The 22,799-nt window shown below is 49.4% G+C and overlaps 2 protein-coding genes across 5 annotated transcripts in view; one reads left to right on the forward strand and one right to left on the reverse strand.

Annotated features, from left to right (window-relative positions):
- Nucleotides 1-17,430, forward strand: part of DOK1 (docking protein 1) — a 48,621-nt gene extending 31,191 nt beyond the window's left edge. Inside the window, exons 2-5 of one of the 2 annotated variants that reach the window (XM_068273615.1) lie at nucleotides 3,717-4,019; nucleotides 6,452-6,545; nucleotides 10,919-11,091; nucleotides 12,401-17,430. In XM_068273615.1, coding sequence (XP_068129716.1) covers nucleotides 3,717-4,019; nucleotides 6,452-6,545; nucleotides 10,919-11,091; nucleotides 12,401-13,864 — 2,034 coding nt within the window. In that variant the 3' untranslated portion in view covers nucleotides 13,865-17,430. Of the gene's footprint in view, nucleotides 1-3,716; nucleotides 4,020-6,451; nucleotides 6,546-10,915; nucleotides 11,092-12,400 lie in introns of both variants that reach the window. The other variant, XM_068273611.1, reaches the window with a different exon arrangement.
- Nucleotides 17,431-19,378: 1,948 nt separating this feature from the next.
- The window catches only part of M1AP (meiosis 1 associated protein), a 155,136-nt gene continuing 151,715 nt past the window's right edge, over nucleotides 19,379-22,799 (reverse strand). For all 3 annotated transcript variants that reach the window (XM_068273625.1, XM_068273623.1, XM_068273629.1), the window contains one exon: nucleotides 19,379-22,298. In XM_068273625.1, coding sequence (XP_068129726.1) covers nucleotides 22,155-22,298 — 144 coding nt within the window. In that variant the 3' untranslated portion in view covers nucleotides 19,379-22,154. The remainder of the gene's footprint in view (nucleotides 22,299-22,799) is intronic.

The raw sequence follows: 22,799 nt of genomic DNA on the forward strand, positions 1-22,799 counted from the left end.
ACCTGTCTCTAACCTTCCCTTTCTAGGTAAGCTAATTGAAAAAGCTGTTTACCTCCAGCTAGAAGCCAAAATCCTCCAGCTCTGACCCATTCCAGTCTGGCTTCAGGAAACATCACAGCACTGAAACTGCCCTCATCCAAATATATAACCACCTGCTCATGGCAAGAGACAGAGGAGAGTGCTCCATCCTGATACTGCTAGACCTTTCTGCAGCCTTTGATACAGTTGACCATGACATCTTGATAAGCAGACTACAGAAATACTGCAGCATTGATGGCATAGTTCTTCAGTGGTTCCTCCTCTGGCCTCCTCTGCTCCCTCCATCGCTTCCCATGCAAGGAAAAAATGCCACCAGACCCTGTTGGGCGAGTCTTTCCCTGTTGTTGGCAAGAGGGGGACATGAAGTGGCTGGGAATCACTATGCCTGCATTACCACCCTTTACCACCACAACCACAACTTCCTGGCTCCTCCTGATTGTTAACTATTACTAACTAAGCCGCCTGGTTCACAATTTTTTTTTACAGCCGTGGTACCAACGCTACGTGCCACGTACACGTGCGGCATGCTCCTGGAAGACATTACACCTACAGCTGCTGCATTGCCCTGCTCCTGCTGCCTTTGCTGCTCACACCGCCAGGGTGCCACAGGCCACTGCTGCTGATACCACCTATATTTAACTCAAAACACAATTGCTGCGTAATTTTTTCAAGGTGTCTGGGCTGAAAACTGTCATGTCCCAGTTGTGCGGTTGGACTTTGGACACAATGTGGGCTGCACGACCGCTGTCTGGAACCTAGGCCTAATGTTAATTTACAGCCATTTTTTTTTTTTTTGTATTTTAACTCCCCACATAATCAATTAGTGTTTCTCTTTAAAAAAAAAACATGATGCTACATGCATCATTTACCTTAAAAAAACGTTTTGGAAGCAATTTAAAGGCCACTTCCGGTTTTCTATCCGGATATCCAAATTAAGTTGGATTTCCTGGATAATGGGTTCGAGTATCCGATTCTATTCTGGTAACGGAACGTTCGGATATCCGATCCGGGATATCTGGGTATCCGGATCCGAATTAATTCGGATTTTAAAAAGGGGTATCCGAGCAGCACTGGTTCTAATTGATGGGGATTTAAACTTCAGGACTCATATCTCTGCTGTGCTGAAAACATCCTACTTTCACCTGAAGAACATTGCAAAAATCAAGCACCTCATCCCCCCAAAAGATCTGCCAACCTTAGTCCATGCCTTCATCACATTCCGACTGGACTACTGTAATGCTCTCTACACTGGCCTTCCAAAAAAGGTCTTGTACCGACTACAGCTGATACAGAATACTGCTGCCAGACTGCTAACCAACCAACCCCGTCACTGCCACATAACGCCAGTCCTGCACTCCCTTCACTGGCTACCTACAGAATGGAGGGTCCTATTCAAGATCGGCCTACTGACATTCAAATCACTACATAATCTGGGCCCTGGATACATGAAAGATATGTTGCAGCTGTGTAGCAATCCCTGCAATCTCAGATCCAAAGGTTCTAATAATCTAGTCATACCCAGAGTCCACTTGGAAACTTTTGGTCCCAGAGCCTTCTGTCATGCTGCACCTACATTATGGAACGCCTTACCTCAGCAGTTCAGGACAGCTCCATCCCTGGACGTGTTTAAATCCAGAGTGAAAACCCACCTGTTCTGTTTGGCATTTGCAGAAATATAATTTTTGTTGTGTGAACACTTCATCCTAAAGTACAAAGAGAAAGAAACCCTGTATACAGCACCACTCAGGACAAAAGTGTGTAGTATCAAAAAATATACATATCTTTATTATATCAAAACATGATGATAATGCACTTCACATAATATTCATATATTATTTAAAACCAATTAAAACATGGGGCACAACCCAAAAATCTCTCTCTGCCATGATAAACTGTGCAAAATACAAAATACAGGGGTATATATATATATATATAAATACACACAGAGAATATAAATGTAGCCTCCTGTATGGTACCAATATTAATATTATGAATCCTTGGAGGGCTCAGTAAATGAGCCCCACTCGGATAGAACCCGGGTTCAGTATTGTGGTAAAAAGAGACAGCTAATAACCTGTCATGTGTGAAATAGCCAATATGACATAAAAACCTAATACAAATACCTCTTAATTCAAAACGTGATCAGTGTTAACATCCAACATTGTAGTGCTTAATCATGAGAATAGAGGATAGGCAGGACCAGTGAATGAAGCAAAGGAACAACCTAATGGTAAAGAAAAGAAAAAGTGCGATACTTAGCCCAGCGTAATGAAGATGGAGGCAGGCACAGCAAAGGCAGAGAGAGGCAGAAGGTCCCCTCACCGGACCAACTAGTTTCGCGGGTATAACCCCGCTTTTTCAAGATGAGAGGGAGACCGTGCTGTTACGCCGCCATTGCGGCGTTTAAATAAGAATGGAGGAGCGTCATGAAGAGGTCCCCGCCCACCCGGAAGTGACGTCATCCGGGGCGGGACTGTGATCGGCAGAGCAGGAAGCGCAAACCACGCTGGAGCGCGGAAGTAAGGTATGTATACAGCGTAACTACAGGCATATCATAAGCAATATTCAGCTAGACAGAATTATCAAGCAAGACATAGCCAAGAGGACAGCCATACGGTATACTAATAGTGGCTATCTCGTCCTGCGCAATAAATATATCAATAAAGGCCACCACCACCAAGGGACTGGGCAACATTGTTTCTATGACCATGTATTTAAAGGGGCACCCAGCAGAAAGCCCAAGGATGAAGCCCAAATCACAGAAGGCGAGAAAAAAATGGTTTGTATATATCTATACATGTAATTGAAAATAGAGAATAAGATGAGCACCAGATATTATGGAAAAATCCCTAAAAAGCCTCCCAAAGCCCAATCACCATAGGAAGAAATAATGGTATATATACATTCATTAACCACAAAGGGCATCCCATAAATTCCCAATTACATACACAGAGAATAAACTGACTGCAACCAATAGTATTCAAGATGGGAAATCTTCCATGTTACGGTTGAGCATAAATTTCACGATGGGAAATCTTCCATGATTAACAGGCACATAAATTTCAAGATGGGAAATCTTCCATAATCTGGTTAAATATCGCCAATCCAGTACTGGATATCTTAAGGGTATCCTGGAGAAGGTCCACAGATAACAACAGAGGTCCACACATAGAGGGTCCATAAAACATTGCGTCACATTCCTGCTCAATATAGACACACATTTCTGTATATAGGAAAAGAGGAGGAGGGAATATTAATGTTATTAATTTTATATAAAGTAATGTATCCTGGCACTCCAACATAGATTTCCTGAGTGGGCCATCATAAACCAATAAGACATTAAATCCCATCATATCGGTTGGGATGTCTCTACATATACAACCTTCAAGTTCACAACCTAGTATCAACCAAGGAAACCCGACCAATCTATCTCCTCATTCAAGCCTATAGGTGACATACTATTTAATTGGCAACATACTATTTACTATTACTATTACTATTACTATTTACTATACTATTGTTTTGAACACTTCATCCTACTACCAATTACTGAATCTGAGAGAGCCTAAGCGCTTTGAGTCCTATAGGAGAAAAGCGCTATAGAAATGTTATTGTTATTATTATGGTTATGGGGTCCCACGAGCATCCATACTTACGTATGTCTTGTGTCATTGCAGAAATGGAAGCGCAGCTATGCCCTCCTCTACCCAGACTCACCATTTGGTGTTGCCCGGCTTGAGTTCTATGACTGGAAGGATGGTACTTTGGCCGGAGAGAAGTTTCACACCCGGAAGGCTGCGGATCGGAAGGTTGTACGACTGGCTGAATGTATCCGCGTGGTTTCAGCACCTGCAGAGACTGGCCACAAGGAGAACATGGCAGCCTTCATTATAGAGACCAGTGATAAGACGATGCTGCTGTCAGCTGAGCCTGCAATGTGTGATGAATGGGTCCAGCGTCTCAGCGAGGTGGCCTTCTCGGTGAGTAGAATCTGAATTTATTTCCCATGGATGGGCTGTTCTTCCTCTTAGCATAGTATTGGTTGGTCGTGATTTAAATCATGACTTTAAAAAGACCAGCAATACACCAAGAAGTTTTCACATTCTACTATTACATAAAGCAAAAATAAATGTTGTCCCATGTCAGCCACTAGTAGAAGCTAGAAGCTTTACCATGAAATGAGGTACCGTTATTGGCTGAATAGATAACAGTAGCAGCTTTAGTGACTCTCTCGAGTTCCTCCAGACATCTCAGCTGCCTCCAGATAATTCAGCTGCCTCCAGATATCTCAGGTCCCTCAAGACATCTCTGCTGCCTCCAGAAATCTCAGTTGCCTCCAGATATCTGAGCTGCCTCCAGATATCCCAGCTGCCTCCAGATATCCCAGCTGCCTCCAGATATCCCAGCTGCCTCCAGATATGCCAGCTGCCTCCAGATATGCCAGCTGCCTCCAGATATCCCAGCTGTCTCCAGATATCTCAGCTGCCTCCAGATATCTCAGCTGCCTCCAGATAACCCAGGTCCCTCTAGATATCTCAGCTGTCTCAAGATATCTGAGCTGCCTCCAGATATCTCTGGTCCATCCAGATATTTCAGCTGCCTCCAGATATTATTATCAGGTACCTCCAGATATCTCAGCTGCCTACAGATATCCCAGGTCCCTCCAGACACCTCAGTTGCCTCCAGACATCTCCAGTCCCTCCAGATATCTCAGCTGCCTACAGATATCCCAAGTCCTTCCAGACATCTTAGCTTCCACCAGACATCTCAGCTGCATCCAGATATCTCAGGTCCCTCCAGACATCTCAGCTGCATCCACATATATCAGGTCCCTCCAGCAGTGTTAGACTGAGAGGTTGTATAGCTGAGGAAATTTACTTGCTGGCCAAGCAGCAGTAATCATGTGTTGCTGCTCGCAGTGAAGACTTGCTACAGATTTCTCTTAGGATTAGGAATGATAACACAGGGTTTCTGCTGCTTGGCCAGTAGGTGGATTTGATCAGTTTTTCCATCTCCCAGTCCGACACTGCCCTCCAGACATCTCAGCTGCCTCCAGATATCGCAGGTCCCTCCAGACACCTCAGCTGCCTCCAGACATTCCAAGTCCCTCCAGACATCTCTGCTGCCTACAGACATCCCAGGTCCCCCTCCAGACACCTCAGCTGCCTCCAGATATCTCAGGTCCCTCCAGGTATCTCAGCTGCCTCCAGATATCTCAGGTCCCTCCAGATATCTCAGCTGCCTACAGACATCCCAGGTCCATCCAGAAATCACAGATGACTCCAGATATCTCAGGTACCTCCAGACACCTCAGCTGCCTCCAGACACCTTAGCTGCTCCCGGATATCTCAGGTCCCTCCAGATATCTCAGCTGCCTCCAGATATATCCGGTCTTTCCAGATATCTCCGGTCCCTTCAGATATCTCCGGTCCCTTCAGATATCTCAGCTGCTTCCAGATATCTCAACTGCCTCCAGATATCTCAGGTCCCTCCAGATATCTCAGCTGCCTACAGATATCCCAGGTCTATCCAGACACCTCAGCTGCCTCCAGGCATTCCAGGTCCCTCCAGACACCTCAGCTGCCTACAGACATCTCAGGTCGATCCAGAAAACACACCTGCCTTCAGACATCTCAGGTCCCTCCAGACACCTTAGCTGCTCCCGGATATCTCAGGTCCCTCCAGATATCTCAACTGCCTCCAGATATCTCCGGTCCTTCCAGACACCTCAGCTGACTCAAGATATCTCAGGTCCTTCCAGACATCTCAGCGGCCTCTAGATATCTCAGGTCTCTCCAGACACCTCAAAATATCTCAGGTCCCCCCAGATATCTCAGCTGCCTACAGAAATCCCAGGTCCATCCAGAAATCACAGCTGCCTCCAGATATCTCAGGTCCCTCCAGACACCTCAGCTGCCTCCAGACATCTCAGGTCCCCCCTGAAATCACAGCTGCCTCCAGATATCTCAGCTGCCTACAGATATCCCAGGTCCCTCCAGATATCTCAGCTGCCTACAGACATCCCAGGTCCCTCCAGACACCTCAGCTGCCTACAGACATCCCAGGTCCCTCCAGACATTCCAGGTCCCTCCTGACACCTCAGCTGCCTCCAGACATCTCAGGTCCCTCCATACATCACATCTACCTCCAGATATCTTAGCTGCCTACAGACATCCCAGGTCCCTCCAGACACCTCAGCTGCCTCCAGACATCACAGCTGCCTCCAGATATCTCATGTTCCTTCAGACATCTCAGCTCCCTTCAGACACTTCAGCTGTCTCTAAATATCTCAGGTCACTCTAGACATCTCAACTGCCTCCAGATATCTCAGGTTCCGTGTATGGCATTCAGAAGATGTATTGCGAAAGGATTTGTGACTTCTCTATCTGTCTGCACCCTTCTCCTTCTGCAGGGAAATTCCAGCGATGGCAAATGTAGCAACGACAGCGCGGATAGCGCCTTTCTGGAGATGGCTGTGAACAGCATCTACTTATCTCGGGAAGAAGGTGAGACCATATATGGCTACCCAACTCCGACAGACAGTGGCCAGATACCTCCAAGATCATGATAATGTTTCAAAATGCTCACATAACTTCCAGCACCCCCAAAATACAAAGCCCATACTACAAAGGATCTGTGAAAAGAGGAGTATGTGGGTAGGCGAGGACAATGTTGATATGAAAGAGGAACATGGCAGTAGTAGACAGTGACGTGAGGATACGATTGGGCTCAATGGACTAGAGTAGAATAAACGCAGGAGAGTGGGCTGGGGGGCATTGAGTACGCTGTGGAGAATAGAGTAGGGTAAACGCAGTAGAGTGGGCTGTGGAGAGTACAGTAGTAAAAACGCAATAGAGTGGGCTGTGGAGACTAGAGAGAGTAGCATACCTGCAGTAGAGTGGGCTGTGTGGGGAGTGGAGTAGGATAAATGCAGTAAAGAAGACTGTGGAGCGTTGAGTAAGCTGTGGAGAGTAGAGTAGGATAGATGCAGTAGAGCGGGCTGTGGAGAGTAAAGTAGGATAGATGCAGTAGAGCTGGCTGTGGAGAGTAAAGTAGGATAGATGCAGTAGAGCGGGCTGTGGAGCGTTGAGTAAGCTGTGGCGAGTAGTCGGGTAAACTCAGTAAAGTGGGCTGTGTGGGGAGTGGAGTAGGATAAACGCAGTAGAGTGGGCTGAGCAGCATTGAGTAAGCTGTGGAGAGTAGAGAAGGATAGATGCAGTAGGGTGGGCTGTGTGGGGAGTGGAGTAGGATAGATGCAGTAGAGTGGGCTGTGGAGAGTAGAGTAGGATAAATGCAGTAGGGTAAGCTGTGGAGAGTAGAGTAGGATAGATGCAGTAGAGCGGGCTGTGGAGAGTAAAGTAGGATAGATGCAGTAGAGTGGGCTGAGAAGCATTGAGTAAGCTGTGCAGAGTAGAGTAGGATAAATGCAGTAGGGTAAGCTGTGGAGAGTAGAGTAGAATAGATGCAGTAGGGTAAAGTGTGCAGAGTAGAGTAGGATAAATGCAGTAGAGTGGGCTGAGGAGCATTGAGTAATCTGTGGAGAGTAGAGGAGTATAGATGCAGTAGAGTGGGCTGTGTGGGGAGTGGAGTAGGATAAATGCAGTAAAGAAGACTGTGGAGCTTTGAGTAAGCTGTGCAGAGTAGGATAGATGCAGTAGAGCGGGCTGTGGAGAGTAAAGTAGGATAGATGCAGTAGAGCGGGCTGTGGAGCGTTGAGTAAGCTGTGGCGAGTAGTCGGGTAAACTCAGTAGAGTGGGCTGTGTGGGGAGTGGAGTAGGAAAAACGCAGTAGAGTGGGCTGAGCAGCATTGAGTAAGCTGTGGAGAGTAGAGAAGGATAGATGCAGTAGGGTGGGCTGTGGAGAGTAGAGAAGGATAGATGCAGTAGGGTGGGCTGTGGAGAGTAGAGTAGGATAGATGCAGTAGGGTGGGGTGTGGAGAGTAGAGTAGGATAGATGCAGTAGAGCGGGCTGTGGAGAGTAAAGTAGGATAGATGCAGTAGAGCGGGCTGTGGAGAGTAGAGTAGGATAGATGCAGTAGAGCGGGCTGTGGAGAGTAAAGTAGGATAGATGCAGTAGAGTGGGCTGAGGAGCATTGAGTAAGCTGTGCAGAGTAGAGTAGGATAAATGCAGTAGGGTAAGCTGTGGAGAGTAGAGTAGAATAGATGCAGTAGGGTAAAGTGTGCAGAGTAGAGAAGGATAAATGCAGTAGAGTGGGCTGAGGAGCATTGAGTAATCTGTGGAGAGTAGAGGAGTATAGATGCAGTAGAGTGGGCTGTGTGGGGAGTGGAGTAGGATAGATGCAGTAGAGCGGGCTGTGGAGAGTAGAGTAGGATAGATGCAGTAGAGCGGGCTGTGGAGAGTAAAGTAGGATAGATGCAGTAGAGCGGGCTGTGGAGAGTAAAGTAGGATAGATGCAGTAGAGCGGGCTGTGGAGAGTAGAGTAGGATAGATGCAGTAGAGCGGGCTGTGGAGAGTAAAGTAGGATAGATGCAGTAGAGCGGGCTGTGGAGAGTAAAGTAGGATAGATGCAGTAGAGTGGGCTGAGGAGCATTGAGTAAGCTGTGCAGAGTAGAGTAGGATAAATGCAGTAGGGTAAGCTGTGGAGAGTAGAGTAGAATAGATGCAGTAGGGTAAAGTGTGCAGAGTAGAGTAGGATAAATGCAGTAGAGTGGGCTGAGGAGCATTGAGTAATCTGTGGAGAGTAGAGGAGTATAGATGCAGTCGAATGGGCTGTGTGGGGAGTGGAGTAGGATAGATGCAGTAGAGTGGGCTGTGGAGAGTACAGTAGAATAAATGCAGTAGAGTAAGCTGTGCAGAGTAGAGATGGGTAAACTCAGTAGAGTGGGCTGTGTGGGGAGTGGAGTAGGATGAAGGCAGTACAGAAGACTGTGGAGCGTTGAGTAAGCTGTGCAGAGTAGAGTAGGATAAACTCAGTAGAGTAGGCTGTGGAGCGTTGAGTAAGCTGTGCAGAGTAGAGTTGGGTAAACTCAGTAGAGTGGGCTGTGTGGGGAGTGGAGTAAGCTGTGGCGAGTAGATTTAGTGGGCTGTGTGGGGAGTGGAGTAAGCTGTGGCGAGTAGAGTTGGGTAAACTCAGTAGAGTGGGCTGTGTGGGGAGTGGAGTAAGCTGTGGCGAGTAGAGTTGGGTAAACTCAGTAGAGTGGGCTGTGTGGGGAGTGGAGTAAGCTGTGGCGAGTAGAGTTGGGTAAACTCAGTAGAGTGGGCTGTGTGGGGAGTGGAGTAAGCTGTGGCGAGTAAAGTTGGGTAAACTCAGTAGAGTGGGCTGTGTGGGGAGTGGAGTAAGCTGTGGCGAGTAGAGTTGGGTAAACTCAGTAGAGTGGGCTGTGTGGGGAGTGGAGTAAGCTGTGGCGAGTAGAGTTGGGTAAACTCAGTAGAGTGGGCTGTGTGGGGAGTGGAGTAAGCTGTGGCGAGTAGAGTTGGGTAAACTCAGAGTGGGCTGTGTGGGGAGTGGAGTAAGCTGTGGCGAGTAGAGTTGGGTAAACTCAGAGTGGGCTGTGTGGGGAGTGGAGTAAGCTGTGGCGAGTTGAGTTGGGTAAACTCAGAGTGGGCTGTGTGGGGAGTGGAGTAAGCTGTGGCGAGTAGAGTTGGGTAAACTCAGTAGAGTGGGCTGTGTGGGGAGTGGAGTAAGCTGTGGCGAGTAGAGTTGGGTAAACTCAGTAGAGTGGGCTGTGTGGGGAGTGGAGTAAGCTGTGGCGAGTAGAGTTGGGTAAACTCAGTAGAGTGGGCTGTGTGGGGAGTGGAGTAAGCTGTGGCGAGTAGAGTTGGGTAAACTCAGTAGAGTGGGCTGTGTGGGGAGTGGAGTAAGCTGTGGCGAGTAGAGTTGGGTAAACTCAGTAGAGTGGGCTGTGTGGGGAGTGGAGTAAGCTGTGGCGAGTAGAGTTGGGTAAACTCAGTAGAGTGGGCTGTGTGGGGAGTGGAGTAAGCTGTGGCGAGTTGAGTTGGGTAAACTCAGAGTGGGCTGTGTGGGGAGTGGAGTAAGCTGTGGCGAGTAGAGTTGGGTAAACTCAGTAGAGTGGGCTGTGTGGGGAGTGGAGTAAGCTGTGGCGAGTAGAGTTGGGTAAACTCAGAGTGGGCTGTGTGGGGAGTGGAGTAAGCTGTGGCGAGTAGAGTTGGGTAAACTCAGTAGAGTGGGCTGTGTGGGGAGTGGAGTAAGCTGTGGCGAGTAGAGTTGGGTAAACTCAGAGTGGGCTGTGTGGGGAGTGGAGTAAGCTGTGGCGAGTAGAGTTGGGTAAACTCAGAGTGGGCTGTGTGGGGAGTGGAGTAAGCTGTGGCGAGTTGAGTTGGGTAAACTCAGAGTGGGCTGTGTGGGGAGTGGAGTAAGCTGTGGCAAGTTGAGTTGGGTAAACTCAGAGTGGGCTGTGTGGGGAGTGGAGTAGGATGAAGGCAGTACATTGGTCTGTGGTAAGCAAAAAAGGATGTGAGAAGTAGAGTAGGTGGTTGGAAGTAGAGTAGGATGAGGGAAGCAGAGTAGAAGGAAAGCAGTAGATAGAAGAGTTCAGTAGCCATGGGCCACCAAATAAAAGAATTGGGTAGCCATGTGCCTCCAGATAAAGGAATTAAGCAGCCATGTGCCCCTATATACAAACATTATGTAGCCATGTTCCTCCAGATGCAACAGCTAAGTAGGCACATACCTCCAAATAAAGAAATGAAGTATACGTGGCTCCTGGTACAAACATTACATATCCATTTGCCCCAGATATCTGTATTAGGTAGCTCTGTGAGCCCCCCAGATAGACGTATCAGATGCTAGTATTAGGTTATCAGGTGTGAAGTATTAGGTTGCGGATGTTGGATGAGTAGTAGAGATGTGTAGGAAGAAGAGATAGCTGAAGTCTTGATGGTCTTTGTGTCTCAGCAGTGTCGGAGTTTTGGGTGACAGCACAAAGAACTGAAGCTGCTGAACGTTGTTCTCTTCGGGGTTCTTACATTCTCAGAGCGGAAAGCGATTGCCTTATCTTGAAAGATGCCACCACCAAAGAGAACCTGTATTCCTGGCCTTACAAACTGTTGCGCCGCTACGGGCGGGACAGAGTGAGTGTACAAACACCAGAAGATAAGACATGATTGTTCTCCACAGAATTGTGCAAATTTCTGCTGTCCGCTGGCTGAGTGTGTTCATTCTTCTCTTCTGATCTGACACCCCACCTTGTCTATTCTACCTCATCTCTAGTCTCTCCATGCCCACTCCGGACCTCTGCTTTCTCCTCTGGCCATTCCACCTCTGGTCTATTCTACCTCATCTCTAGTCTCTCCATGCCCACTCCGGACCTCTGCTTTCTCCTCTGGCCATTCCACCTCTGGTCTAGTCTACCTCCTCTCTGGTTTCTCCATGCCCACTCCGGACTTCTATTTCCTTCTCTGGCCATTCCATCCCTGATCTATTCTATCTCCTCTCTGGATTTTCCATGCCCACTCCGGACCTCTGCTTTCTCCTAAGGCCATTCCACCCCTTGTCTGTTTTTACTTCCTCTCCAGTTTCTCCATGCCCACTCCGGACCTCTGCTTCCTCCTCTGACCATTCCATCCCTGGTCTATTCTACCTCTTCTCCAGTTTTCCATACCCCCTTCTTCCTCCTCTGGCCATTCCACCCCTGGTCTATTCTACCTCCTCTCTGGATTTTCAATGCCCACTCCGGACCTCTGTTTCCTCCTAAGGCCATTCCACCCCTTGTCTGTTTTTACCTCCTCTTCAGTTTCTCCATGCCCACTTCGAATCTCTGCTTTCTCCTCTGGCCATTCTATCTCCTTTCCTCTGGTGTCACAATTTCTTTCCTCTTGCCCACGCTGCTCCTGGTCTATCCTACCTCCTTTCCAGTTACTGCTTCCTCCACTCTCTCTGGTGTTAGTTTCCTCCTGTTACCCTGGTGCCAGTCTCTTTCTGGGGTTTCCGCATTCCTGCTCTATACTACCTTCACTTCAGTTTCAGCCCTCTACTCCATGCCCACTCCTCAGAAGTCGTGAAACAATAATTCTTCAAACCTACCTCATTTTTCTTGATAAGGTGACAATATCTGTGCTCCATCATGTCATCCTCTTGCTATTCATTGCCTCCTTTACCTCCCAGTAAGCCTGAGGTTTCTGTAGCAAACCAGGTGGTTATACGGAATGGAGGAATAGGAGATGGGACAACCTACAATCCTTCTCCTGTCTTTTCTGTAGTGGCTGCTGCTCTATGCTTCATTCTTTCGTAATACTTCTTCTGATCTCCAGTCCTCCTCTGGTACTCATGTAGGAGTACAAGCTGAACCTAACGCTATTACCCTATACTCCTTTCTATATTAGTGCAATAGTAAAGTCTACCCCTGATTAATATAGTTTTCCATTCATTTTATGATTTCAGGTCATGTTTTCCTTTGAAGCTGGTCGGCGATGTGCCTCTGGTCCTGGAAATTTTACATTTGAGACTTCTCAAGGTCATGAGATCTTCCAGAAAGTGGAATCCTCCATTCGTGCTCAACAAGGTTCAGAAAATCGTCTAAGTTGCCCGTCTTTGGAGACAGACGCCCCCACAGACATCACATCTCAGAGCGCCAGTGACCCTGGCCGCTATGAATCACACCAGCCACTTAGTCTAGCTAGGAAAGAAGCAGAGGAAAAAACACTGAAAGGAAGAGTTCTTCCAAACCTCCCTGCAGTTAAGACATCTCAGCCACAGCACCTTCTTGACGCGCCAATGTCCACAAAATCCAACACCCCACCACGCTCCCCAGTTCATCATCATCCAGCAGACAGCGAGCATATGGCAGTCTACTCAGAGCCTAAAGATTCAGTCAAGGGGGTAAAAACTCATTTTGACCCACTGTATTCTGATCCTGTAGACATTGTACGTGGCAAAGAAGTGAGACCAGAGAAGGACAGTGTTATCTCCCCTCTGTATTCAGATCTGTATGAGCGGGTTAGCTATGAAGTGGTGGGAGGAAATGTATCTTCAAAGGCAATGTCCATCTCCGGCCCCCCTCCAGGAGGCGAGGAGCACATTTATGATGAACCTGAGGGTGTAGTACAGACCAGCGACCCTCCACAGCTATACTCAGAAGTGCGCATGGAGGCGGCAGCATGGAGAAAACAGAGCAATGACGACAAACTAGGCTACGAATATCCATATAACCCAGACACTGATGATTACTCCGTACCAAACTTCCAGGCACAACGTAATCAGGTCCGTAATAAAACAGGCCCCAAACCAGTCCCAGCACCAAAGCCTCAAGTAGTAAATCTAACAAAACCCTCTGGAAAAGAGAGGGAGCCAGAGAAGATGCAAAGTCCTTCTGCCCATTCCAACAGCAACAACAACAACAATGTGGAAGCGTTGTACAGTCAGGTGCTGAAGCCAGGAATTGGCAAGAATCCTAAACCACATTCACCACCACCTCAGCCTGTGATCACTCAAGACCCATCTCTGCCACCACTGACAACAGCCAACCAAACTCAATCTACACCACCTCTTCTAACAGCCAACCAAACTCAATCTGCCCCGCCTCTGCCACCCATGAACAAATACTTGGGTCCACCACCCCTACCTCCCGCAAACAAACCACAGTCTATACCTCCTCAACCTCCCTCTAGTAAACCGCAGTCTGTGCCACCTCCTCCTCCAGCCAAGCCACAGTCAGCAAAAACCCAACCTCTACCAATCCCTCAAACAAGCAAAACTCTCCCCTCCCTTCCGGTTCCTGGCAAACTTCAGAATGTAGTGGTCAGCTCTTTGGCCGAGTCCCACCTTGCTTCAGACAATGGGATTGTTGTGTCATCAGGCCTGCAGAGGGACGGTTCTGTGATTTATGAAGATATGGGTATCTTGTGACTGATGCATATGCATAGAATGTTCCTGTCATACATGTACATTCCTTTTCAATAATATCAATGGCAGAAAAGTGGCTTTTCTTGCTCCTATGACAAGGAACAAAAAAGGTGCTGTTCTTTCGAGGATGCCGGCAATCCATCATTAGGAACGGATACAGCTGCTGAAAATGGAGACAGTATAAAATATTTGTAAGCTGTGACCAAAATTCCTTGTTTATAGTTGAAAATCCTAAACACCTCCTTCCTCCACTCCTAAGTCCTTGCTCAACTCTCATCCCTGATCTCAGGGCCCTGTGCTTCTGTCCCCCAGTACATAGTTCCCCTCTGATCTCAGGGCCCTGTGCTTCTGTCCCCAGTACATAGTTCCCCTCTGATCTCAGGGCCCTGTGCTTCTGTCCCCTAGTACATAGTTCCCCTCTGATCTCAGGGCCCTGTGCTTCTGTCCCCCAGTACATAGTTCCCCTCTGATCTCAGGGCCCTGTGCTTCTGTCCCCAGTACATAGTTCCCCTCTGATCTCAGGGCCCTGTGCTTCTGTCCCCCAGTACATAGTTCCCCTCTGATCTCAGGGCCCTGTGCTTCTGTCCCCCAGTACATAGTTCCCCTCTGATCTCAGGGCCCTGTGCTTCTGTCCCCCAGTACATGGTTCCCCTCTGATCTCAGGGCCCTGTGCTTCTGTCCCCCAGTACATGGTTCCCCTCTGATCTCAGAGCCCTGTGCTTCTGTCCCCCAGTACATAGTTCCCCTCTGACCTCAGGGCCCTGTGCTTCTGTCCCCCAGTACATAGTTCCCCTCTGATCTCAGGGCCCTGTGCTTCTGTCCCCCAGTACATGGTTCCCCTCTGATCTCAGGGCCCTGTGCTTCTGTCCCCCAGTACATAGTTCCCCTCAGATCTCAGGGCCCTGTGCTTCTGTCCCCCAGTACATAGTTCCCCTCTGATCTCAGGGCCCTGTGCGTCTGTCCCACAAGTTGAAAGTCCACGCTAGACTCTAAGCCATGTGCTTTTGTCCCACAAGATGCGAGTCCACTCTGTTTTTTGAGTCCAATACTTCTCTCCAGAAGGGGTGGGTCTAGTCTGATATCTGAGGCCGGGGCTTCTCTCCAGAAGAGGTGGGTCTAGTCTGATATCTGAGGCCGGGGTTCCTCTCCAGAAGAGGTGGGTCTAGTCTGATATCTGAGGCCGGGGCTTCTCTCCAGAAGGGGTGGGTCTAGTCTGATATCTGAGGCCGGGGCTTCTCTCCAGAAGGGGTGGGTCTAGTCTGATATCTGAGGTCGGGGCTTCTCTCCAGAAGGGGTGGGTCTAGTCTGATATCTGAGGCCGGGGCTTCTCTCCAGAAGAGGTGGGTCTAGTCTGATATCGGAGGCCGGGGCTTCTCTCCAGAAGGGGTGGGTCTAGTCTGATATATGAGGCCGGGGCTACTCTCCAGAAGAGGTGGGTCTAGTCTGATATCTGAGGCCGGGGCTTCTCTCCAGAAGAGGTGGGTCTAGTCTGATATCTGAGGCCGGGGCTTCTCTCCAAAAGAGGTGGGTCTAGTCTGATATCTAAGGCCGGGGCTTCTCTCCAGAAGGGGTGGGTCTAGTCTGATATCTGAGGCCGGGGCTTCTCTCCAGAAGAGGTGGTTCTAGTCTGATATCTGAGGCCGGGGCTTCTCTCCAGAAGGGGTAGGTCTAGTCTGATATATGAGGTCGGGGCTTCTCTCCAGAAGAGGTGGGTCTAGCCTGATATATGAGGCCGGGGCTTCTCTCCAAAAGAGGTGGGTCTAGTCTGATATCTAAGGCCGGGGCTTCTCTCCAGAAGGGGTGGGTTTAGTCTGATATATGAGGCCGGGGCTTCTCTCCAGAAGAGGTGGGTCTAGTCTGATATCTGAGGCCGGGGCTTCTCCCCAGAAGAGGTGGGTCTAGTCTGATATCTGAGGCCGGGGCCTCTCTCCAGAAGAGGTGGGTCTAGTCTGATATCTGAGGTCGGGGCCTCTCTCCAGAAGAGGTGGGTCTAGTCTGATATCTGAGGCCGGGGCCTCTCTCCAGAAGGGGTGGGTCTAGTCTGATATCTGAGGCCGGGGCTTCTCTCCAGAAGAGGTGGGTCTAGTCTGATATATGAGGCCGGAGCTTCTCTTCAGAAGAGGTGGGTCTAGTCTGATATCTGAGGCCGGGGCTTCTCTCCAGAAGAGGTGGGTCTAGTCTGATATTTGAGGCCGGGGCCTCTCTCCAGAAGAGGTGGGTCTAGTCTGATATCTGAGGCCGGGGCTTCTCTCCAGAAGGGGTGGGTCTAGTCTGATATCTGAGGCCGGGGCTTCTCTCCAGAAGAGGTGGGTCTAGTCTGATATCTGAGGCCGGGGCTTCTCTCCAGAAGAGGTGGGTCTAGTCTATCTGAGGCCAGGGCTTCTCTCCAGAAGAGGTGGGTCTAGTCTGATATCTGAGGCCGGGGCTTCTCTCCAGAAGAGGTGGGTCTAGTCTGATATCTGAGGCCGGGGCCTCTCTCCAGAAGAGGTGGGTCTAGTCTGATATCTGAGGCCGGGGCTTCTCTCCAGAAGGGGTGGGTCTAGTCTGATATCTGAGGCCGGGGCTTCTCTCCAGAAGAGGTGGGTCTAGTCTGATATCTGAGGCCAGGGCTTCTCTCCAAAAGAGGTGGGTCTAGTCTGATATCTAAGGCCGGGGCTTCTCTCCAGAAGGGGTGGGTCTAGTCTGATATCTGAGGCCAGGGCCTCTCTCCAGAAGAGGTGGGTCTAGTCTGATATCTGAGGCCGGGGCTTCTCTCCAAAAGAGGTGGGTCTAGTCTGATATCTGAGGCCGGGGCTTCTCTCCAGAAGAGGTGGGTCTAGTCTGATATCTGATGCCAGGGCTTCTCTCCAGAAGGTGTGGGTCTAGTCTGATATATGAGGCCGGGGCTTCTCTCCAGAAGAGGTGGGTCTAGTCTGATATCTGAGGCTGGGGCCTCTCTCCAGAAGAGGTGGGTCTAGTCTGATATCTGAGGCCGGGGCCTCTCTCCAGAAGAGGTGGGTCTAGTCTGATATCTGAGGCCGGGGCTTCTCTCCAGAAGGGGTGGGTCTAGTCTGATATCTAAGGCCGGGGCTTCTCTCCAGAAGAGGTGGGTCTAGTCTGATATCTGAGGCCGGGGCTTCTCTCCAGAAGAGGTGGGTCTAGTCTGATATCTGAGGCCGGGTGCCACAAGACGTCAGTCCAGTTTCTGAGCCTAGTAATTCTATTATTACCTAAGTTGCCTAGTGGATGAATTGGTTCTGACATATGAAAGATTGAGAGTATTTTTGTTATATTTTTGTAAGGTTTGACGTTTCCTGGCCTAGCCCAGAGTAGCTTGTATCTTGTGTTGGTCGGTGAGTGGATATTTGACTGATCTGTTGTGCTGTCATGCTGGGGTGAGCGATGCTGAAGTGTTTTATTGTGATATAAGCATTGCAGACTGCTGTATTATAATTTTATAACCAATCGCTGAAAACACTTTACCAATCTTCATTGTCATAATAAAAAGCTGGGGACATGTTATTGATTTTTAATGTTAAAACAGGTAATCCTTTTATGGAGTTTATTATAATAAATTTCTGTGGACTTTTTATCCAGTTTAGTTATTTCAGTTATAATACATTTAGGGACATATACTGATGCTCTGTACACACGTGGTCTTCACTGTGCTTACACGTGGCCTTCGCTCTGTACACATGTGGTCCTCACTCTGTACACACGTGGCCTTCGCTCGCAACACACGTGGTCTTCACTGTGCTTACACGTGGCCTTCGCTCTGTACACATCTGGTCTTCACTCTGTACACACGTGGCCTTCGCTCTGTACACATGTGGTCCTCGCTCTGTACACACGTGGCCTTCGCTCGCAACAAACGTGACCTTTGCTCTGTACACACGTGGCCTTCGCTCGCAACACACGTGGTCTTCGCTCTTTACACGCGTGGCCTTCTCTCTGAACACACGTGGCCTTTGTGCTGTACACAAGTGGTCCTCACTCTGTACACACGTGGCCTTCGCTCGCAATAAACATGGTCTTCGCTCTGTACACGCGTGGCCTTCTCTCTGTACACACGTGGTCTTCGCTCTGTAAACACGTGGCCTTCTCTCTGAACACACGTGGCCTTTGTGCTGTACACAAGTGGTCCTCACTCTGTACACATGTGGTCTTCGCTCTGTACACGCGTGGCCTTCTCTCTGAACACACGTGGTCTTCGCTCTGTACACACGTGGCCTTCGTGCTGTACACAAGTGGTCTTCGCTCTGTACACATCTGGTCTTCGCTCTGTACACACGTGGTCTTTGCTCTGTACCCCTGTTCTCTTCTCTCTGTACATCTGTGGTCTTCACTCTGTACACACGTGGCCTTCGCGCTGTACACATCTGGTCTTCACTCTGTACATGTGGCCTTCGCTCTGTACACATGTGGTCCTCACTCTGTACACACGTGGCCTTCGCTCGCAACACACGTGGTCTTCACTGTGCTTACACGTGGCCTTCGCTCTGTACACATCTGGTCTTCACTCTGTACACACGTGGCCTTCGCTCTGTACACATGTGGTCCTCGCTCTGTACACACGTGGCCTTCGCTCGCAACAAACGTGACCTTTGCTCTGTACACACGTGGCCTTCGCTCGCAACACACGTGGTCTTCGCTCTTTACACGCGTGGCCTTCTCTCTGAACACACGTGGCCTTTGTGCTGTACACAAGTGGTCCTCACTCTGTACACACGTGGCCTTCGCTCGCAATAAACATGGTCTTCGCTCTGTACACGCGTGGCCTTCTCTCTGTACACACGTGGTCTTCGCTCTGTAAACACGTGGCCTTCTCTCTGAACACACGTGGCCTTTGTGCTGTACACAAGTGGTCCTCACTCTGTACACACGTGGTCTTCGCTCTGTACACACGTGGCCTTCTCTCTGAACACACGTGGTCTTCGCTCTGTACACACGTGGCCTTCGTGCTGTACACAAGTGGTCTTCGCTCTGTACACATCTGGTCTTCGCTCTGTACACACGTGGTCTTTGCTCTGTACCCCTGTTCTCTTCTCTCTGTACATCTGTGGTCTTCACTCTGTACACACGTGGCCTTCGCGCTGTACACATCTGGTCTTCACTCTGTACATGTGGCCTTCGCTCTGTAAACACGTGGCCTTCGCGCTGTACACATCTGGTCTTCTCTCTGTACACACGTGGCCTTCGCTCTGTAAACACGTGGCCTTTGCGCTGTACACATCTGGCCTTCGCTCTGTAAACACGTGGCCTTCACTCTGCACACATGTGGTCTTTGCTCTGTACCCCTGTTGTCTTCTCTCTGTACACCCGTGGTCTGATGCTCCATCGTCCCCCCGCCCACTTGCTTAGCAACAGAACGCAGACCAGGACGACTACAGAGGGCTGGAAGAAGCTCAGGTAAGTGAAATCATCTCACTGCTCCGAGTGAGAGGGGCAGGGCACATCCGTCATCTCTCTGTGGCAGCTGCAGCCAGGCAATACCAGCACAGCAATAGGAACATATCACAAGAATGATCATCACCACAGCAGAATGTAAAACTGGCTTTTATTAATGTTATGACAGTAACACTGAACAAATAACTAAGCAGAGCTGTAATAGAACCTGAGATCCCACCTGTGTACACGCATTTACTGACACACCTCAGTATGTAGGGCGGAGTCACACTTACCAACACACCTCAGTATGTAGGGCGGAGTCGCACTTCTTTTGTTGTACATGTAACACATAGAGGGTCAGGGAAAAAGGGGACTGTTAGTATTTTGGGGGCGGGATCAGAGAAAAAAAGGAAGGTTAGCTTATGGGAGGTGGGGTCAGGGAGAAAGGTGAGGGTTAGTATATTGGAGGCAGAGAGAAAGAAATAGTATATTGGGGCTAGGTCAGAGAGAAGGAAAATGTTAGATTATGGGGGGTGGGGTCAGGTAGAAAGGGGAAGGTTAATATATGGGGCGGAGTCAGGGAGAAAGGGGAGGGTTAGTATATTGGGGGCAGGGGCACAGAAAAAGGAGAAGGTTAATATATGGGGCGGAGTCAGGGAGAAAGAGGAAGGTTAGTATATTGGGGACAGGGGCAGAGAGAAAGGGGAGGGTTAGTATATTGGGGGCGGGGTAAGGGAGAAACGGAAAGGTTTGTATATTGGGGGCGGGGTAAGGGAGAAACGGAAAGGTTTGTATATTGGGGGCGGGGTCAGGGAGAAAGGGAAAGGTTTGTATATTGGGGGCGGGGGCGGGGTCAGGGAGAAAGATGAAGGTTTGTATATTGGGGGCGGGGTCAGGGAGAAAGGGAAAGTTTTGTATATTGGGGGCGGGGTCAGGGAGAAAGGGAAAGGTTTGTATATTTGGGGCGGGGTCAGAGAGAAAGGTGAAGGTTAGTATATTGGGGGCGAGGTCAGAGAGAAACGGAAAGGTTTGTACATTGGGGGCGGGGTATATTGGGGGCGGGGTAAGGGAGAAACGGAAAGGTTTGTATATTGGGGGCAGGGTCAGTGAGAAAGGTGAAGGTTTGTATATTGGGGGCGGGGTCAGGGAGAAAGGGAAATGTTTGTATATTGGGGCGGGGTCAGGGAGAAAGGTGAAGGTTTGTATATTGGGGCGGGGTCAGGGAGAAAGGGAAAGGTTTGTATATTGGGGGCGGGGTCAGAGAGAAAGGTGAAGGTTTGTATATTGGGGCGGGGTCAGGGAGAAAGGTGAAGGTTTGTATATTGGGGCGGGGTCAGAGAGAAAGGTGAAGGTTTGTATATTGGGGCGGGGTCAGGGAGAAAGGGAAAGGTTTGTATATTGGGGCGGGGTCAGGGAGAAAGGGAAAGGTTTGTATATTGGGGGCGGGGTCAGAGAGAAAGGTGAATGTTTGTATATTGGGGCGGGGTCAGGGAGAAAGGTGAAGGTTTGTATATTGGGGCGGGGTCAGAGAGAAAGGTGAAGGTTTGTATATTGGGGCGGGGTCAGGGAGAAAGGGAAAGGTTTGTATATTGGGGGCGGGGTCAGGGAGAAAGGTGAAGGTTTGTATATTGGGGGCGGGGGCGGGGTCAGGGAGAAAGATGAAGGTTTGTATATTGGGGGCGGGGTCAGGGAGAAAGGGAAAGGTTTGTATATTGGGGGCGGGGTCAGGGAGAAAGGGAAAGGTTTGTATATTGGGGCGGGGTCAGGGAGAAAGGGAAAGGTTTGTATATTGGGGGCGGGGTCAGGGAGAAAGGGAAAGGTTTGTATATTGGGGGCGGGGTCAGAGAGAAAGGTGAAGGTTAGTATATTGGGGGCGAGGTCAGAGAGAAACGGAAAGGTTTGTATATTGGGGGCGGGGTATATTGGGGGCGGGGTAAGGGAGAAACGGAAAGGTTTGTATATTGGGGGCAGGGTCAGTGAGAAAGGTGAAGGTTTGTATATTGGGGGCGGGGTCAGGGAGAAAGGGAAATGTTTGTATATTGGGGGCGGGGTCAGGGAGAAAGGTGAAGGTTTGTATATTGGGGCGGGGTCAGGGAGAAAGGGAAAGGTTTGTATATTGGGGGCGGGGTCAGAGAGAAAGGTGAAGGTTTGTATATTGGGGCGGGGTCAGGGAGAAAGGTGAAGGTTTGTATATTGGGGCGGGGTCAGGGAGAAAGGGAAAGGTTTGTATATTGGGGGCGGGGTCAGGGAGAAAGGTGAAGGTTTGTATATTGGGGGCAGGGTCAGGGAGAAAGGTGAAGGTTTGTATATTGGGGCGGGGAAAGGGAGAAAGGGAAAGGTTTGTATATTGGGGCGGGGTCAGGGAGAAAGGTGAAGGTTTGTATATTGGGGCGGGGTCAGAGAGAAAGGTGAAGGTTTGTATATTGGGGCGGGGTCAGGGAGAAAGGTGAAGGTTTGTATATTGGGGGCGAGGTCAGGGAAAAAGGGAAAGGTTTGTATATTGGGGGCGGGGTAAGGGAGAAATGGAAAGGTTTGTATATTGGGGGCGGGGTCAGGGAGAAAGGGAAAGGTTTGTATATTGGGGCGGGGTCAGGGAGAAAGGTGAAGGTTTGTATATTGGGGCGGGGTCAGAGAGAAAGGTGAAGGTTTGTATATTGGGGCGGGGTCAGGGAGAAAGGTGAAGGTTTGTCTATTGGGGCGGGGTCAGAGAGAAAGGCAAGGATTGGCTGCTTACTCACCCAACCATACATTTTGTAAACGTAGTGCTGCCATATTGTAACAGTAAAAACATTTTGAAATGTGATTTATAAAAGGTGAACTTGCCAGCAGACTACAATGGCTGCTAATGCAACCAAACTCCAGCAGAGTGTGATGTCAGCCCTGGACCTTCCGAAGAATAAAGCCAGAATGAACACACTGCACATGGTCATAGTCCATCCTCATCTTCATCATGAAACCTTCTCTTGGATGGGGGGTCCTCCTGCACCTGCTGCCCCCGTTTACAAGGATTTGGGGTCACCAGAGTCAAGGGGGCGATTGTGGCTCTGAGTCTCCCACTGCTGGAGGGAAGCTGTGAAGGATAATTCAGATACCACAGTCAGTAAGAGATACCAGACATTGGCCTCAATTCACTAAGCTTATCTCCTGTCTTTAACCACTTAAAGGACCAGGGGTGTTTTGCCTGATCTGTGCTGCGTGGGCTCTCCAGTCCGCAGCACAGATCATGATTGAGGCAGGGCGACCAGACTTCCCCCCCCCCCCCCCCCCCCTTGAGTGATCACCATGGTGATGAGGCATGTAATATTCAGGAAACATTTTACCTCAGGCAAGCCTAAACTTAACTCTTCTGTCTTTAAGATCACTCTTCAATCCTTAAATTAACTCCAGAATTCTAAAGTTAAAGACAGGCTGTTAATGAACTGTGTGCGAAAATAACTACAGAGGAGGTAACTTAAAGGGAACTTAAACTGAGAGGGATATGGATGTTTCCTTTTAAACAATACCAGTCTTCAGTCAGAGCTCCTGATCTGCATGCTTGTTCAGGGGCTGTGGCTAAACGTATTAGAGACAC

The sequence above is a fragment of the Hyperolius riggenbachi genome, chromosome 1 (assembly GCF_040937935.1).
Source record: "Hyperolius riggenbachi isolate aHypRig1 chromosome 1, aHypRig1.pri, whole genome shotgun sequence".
NCBI classification, from domain to species: Eukaryota; Metazoa; Chordata; class Amphibia; order Anura; family Hyperoliidae; genus Hyperolius; species Hyperolius riggenbachi.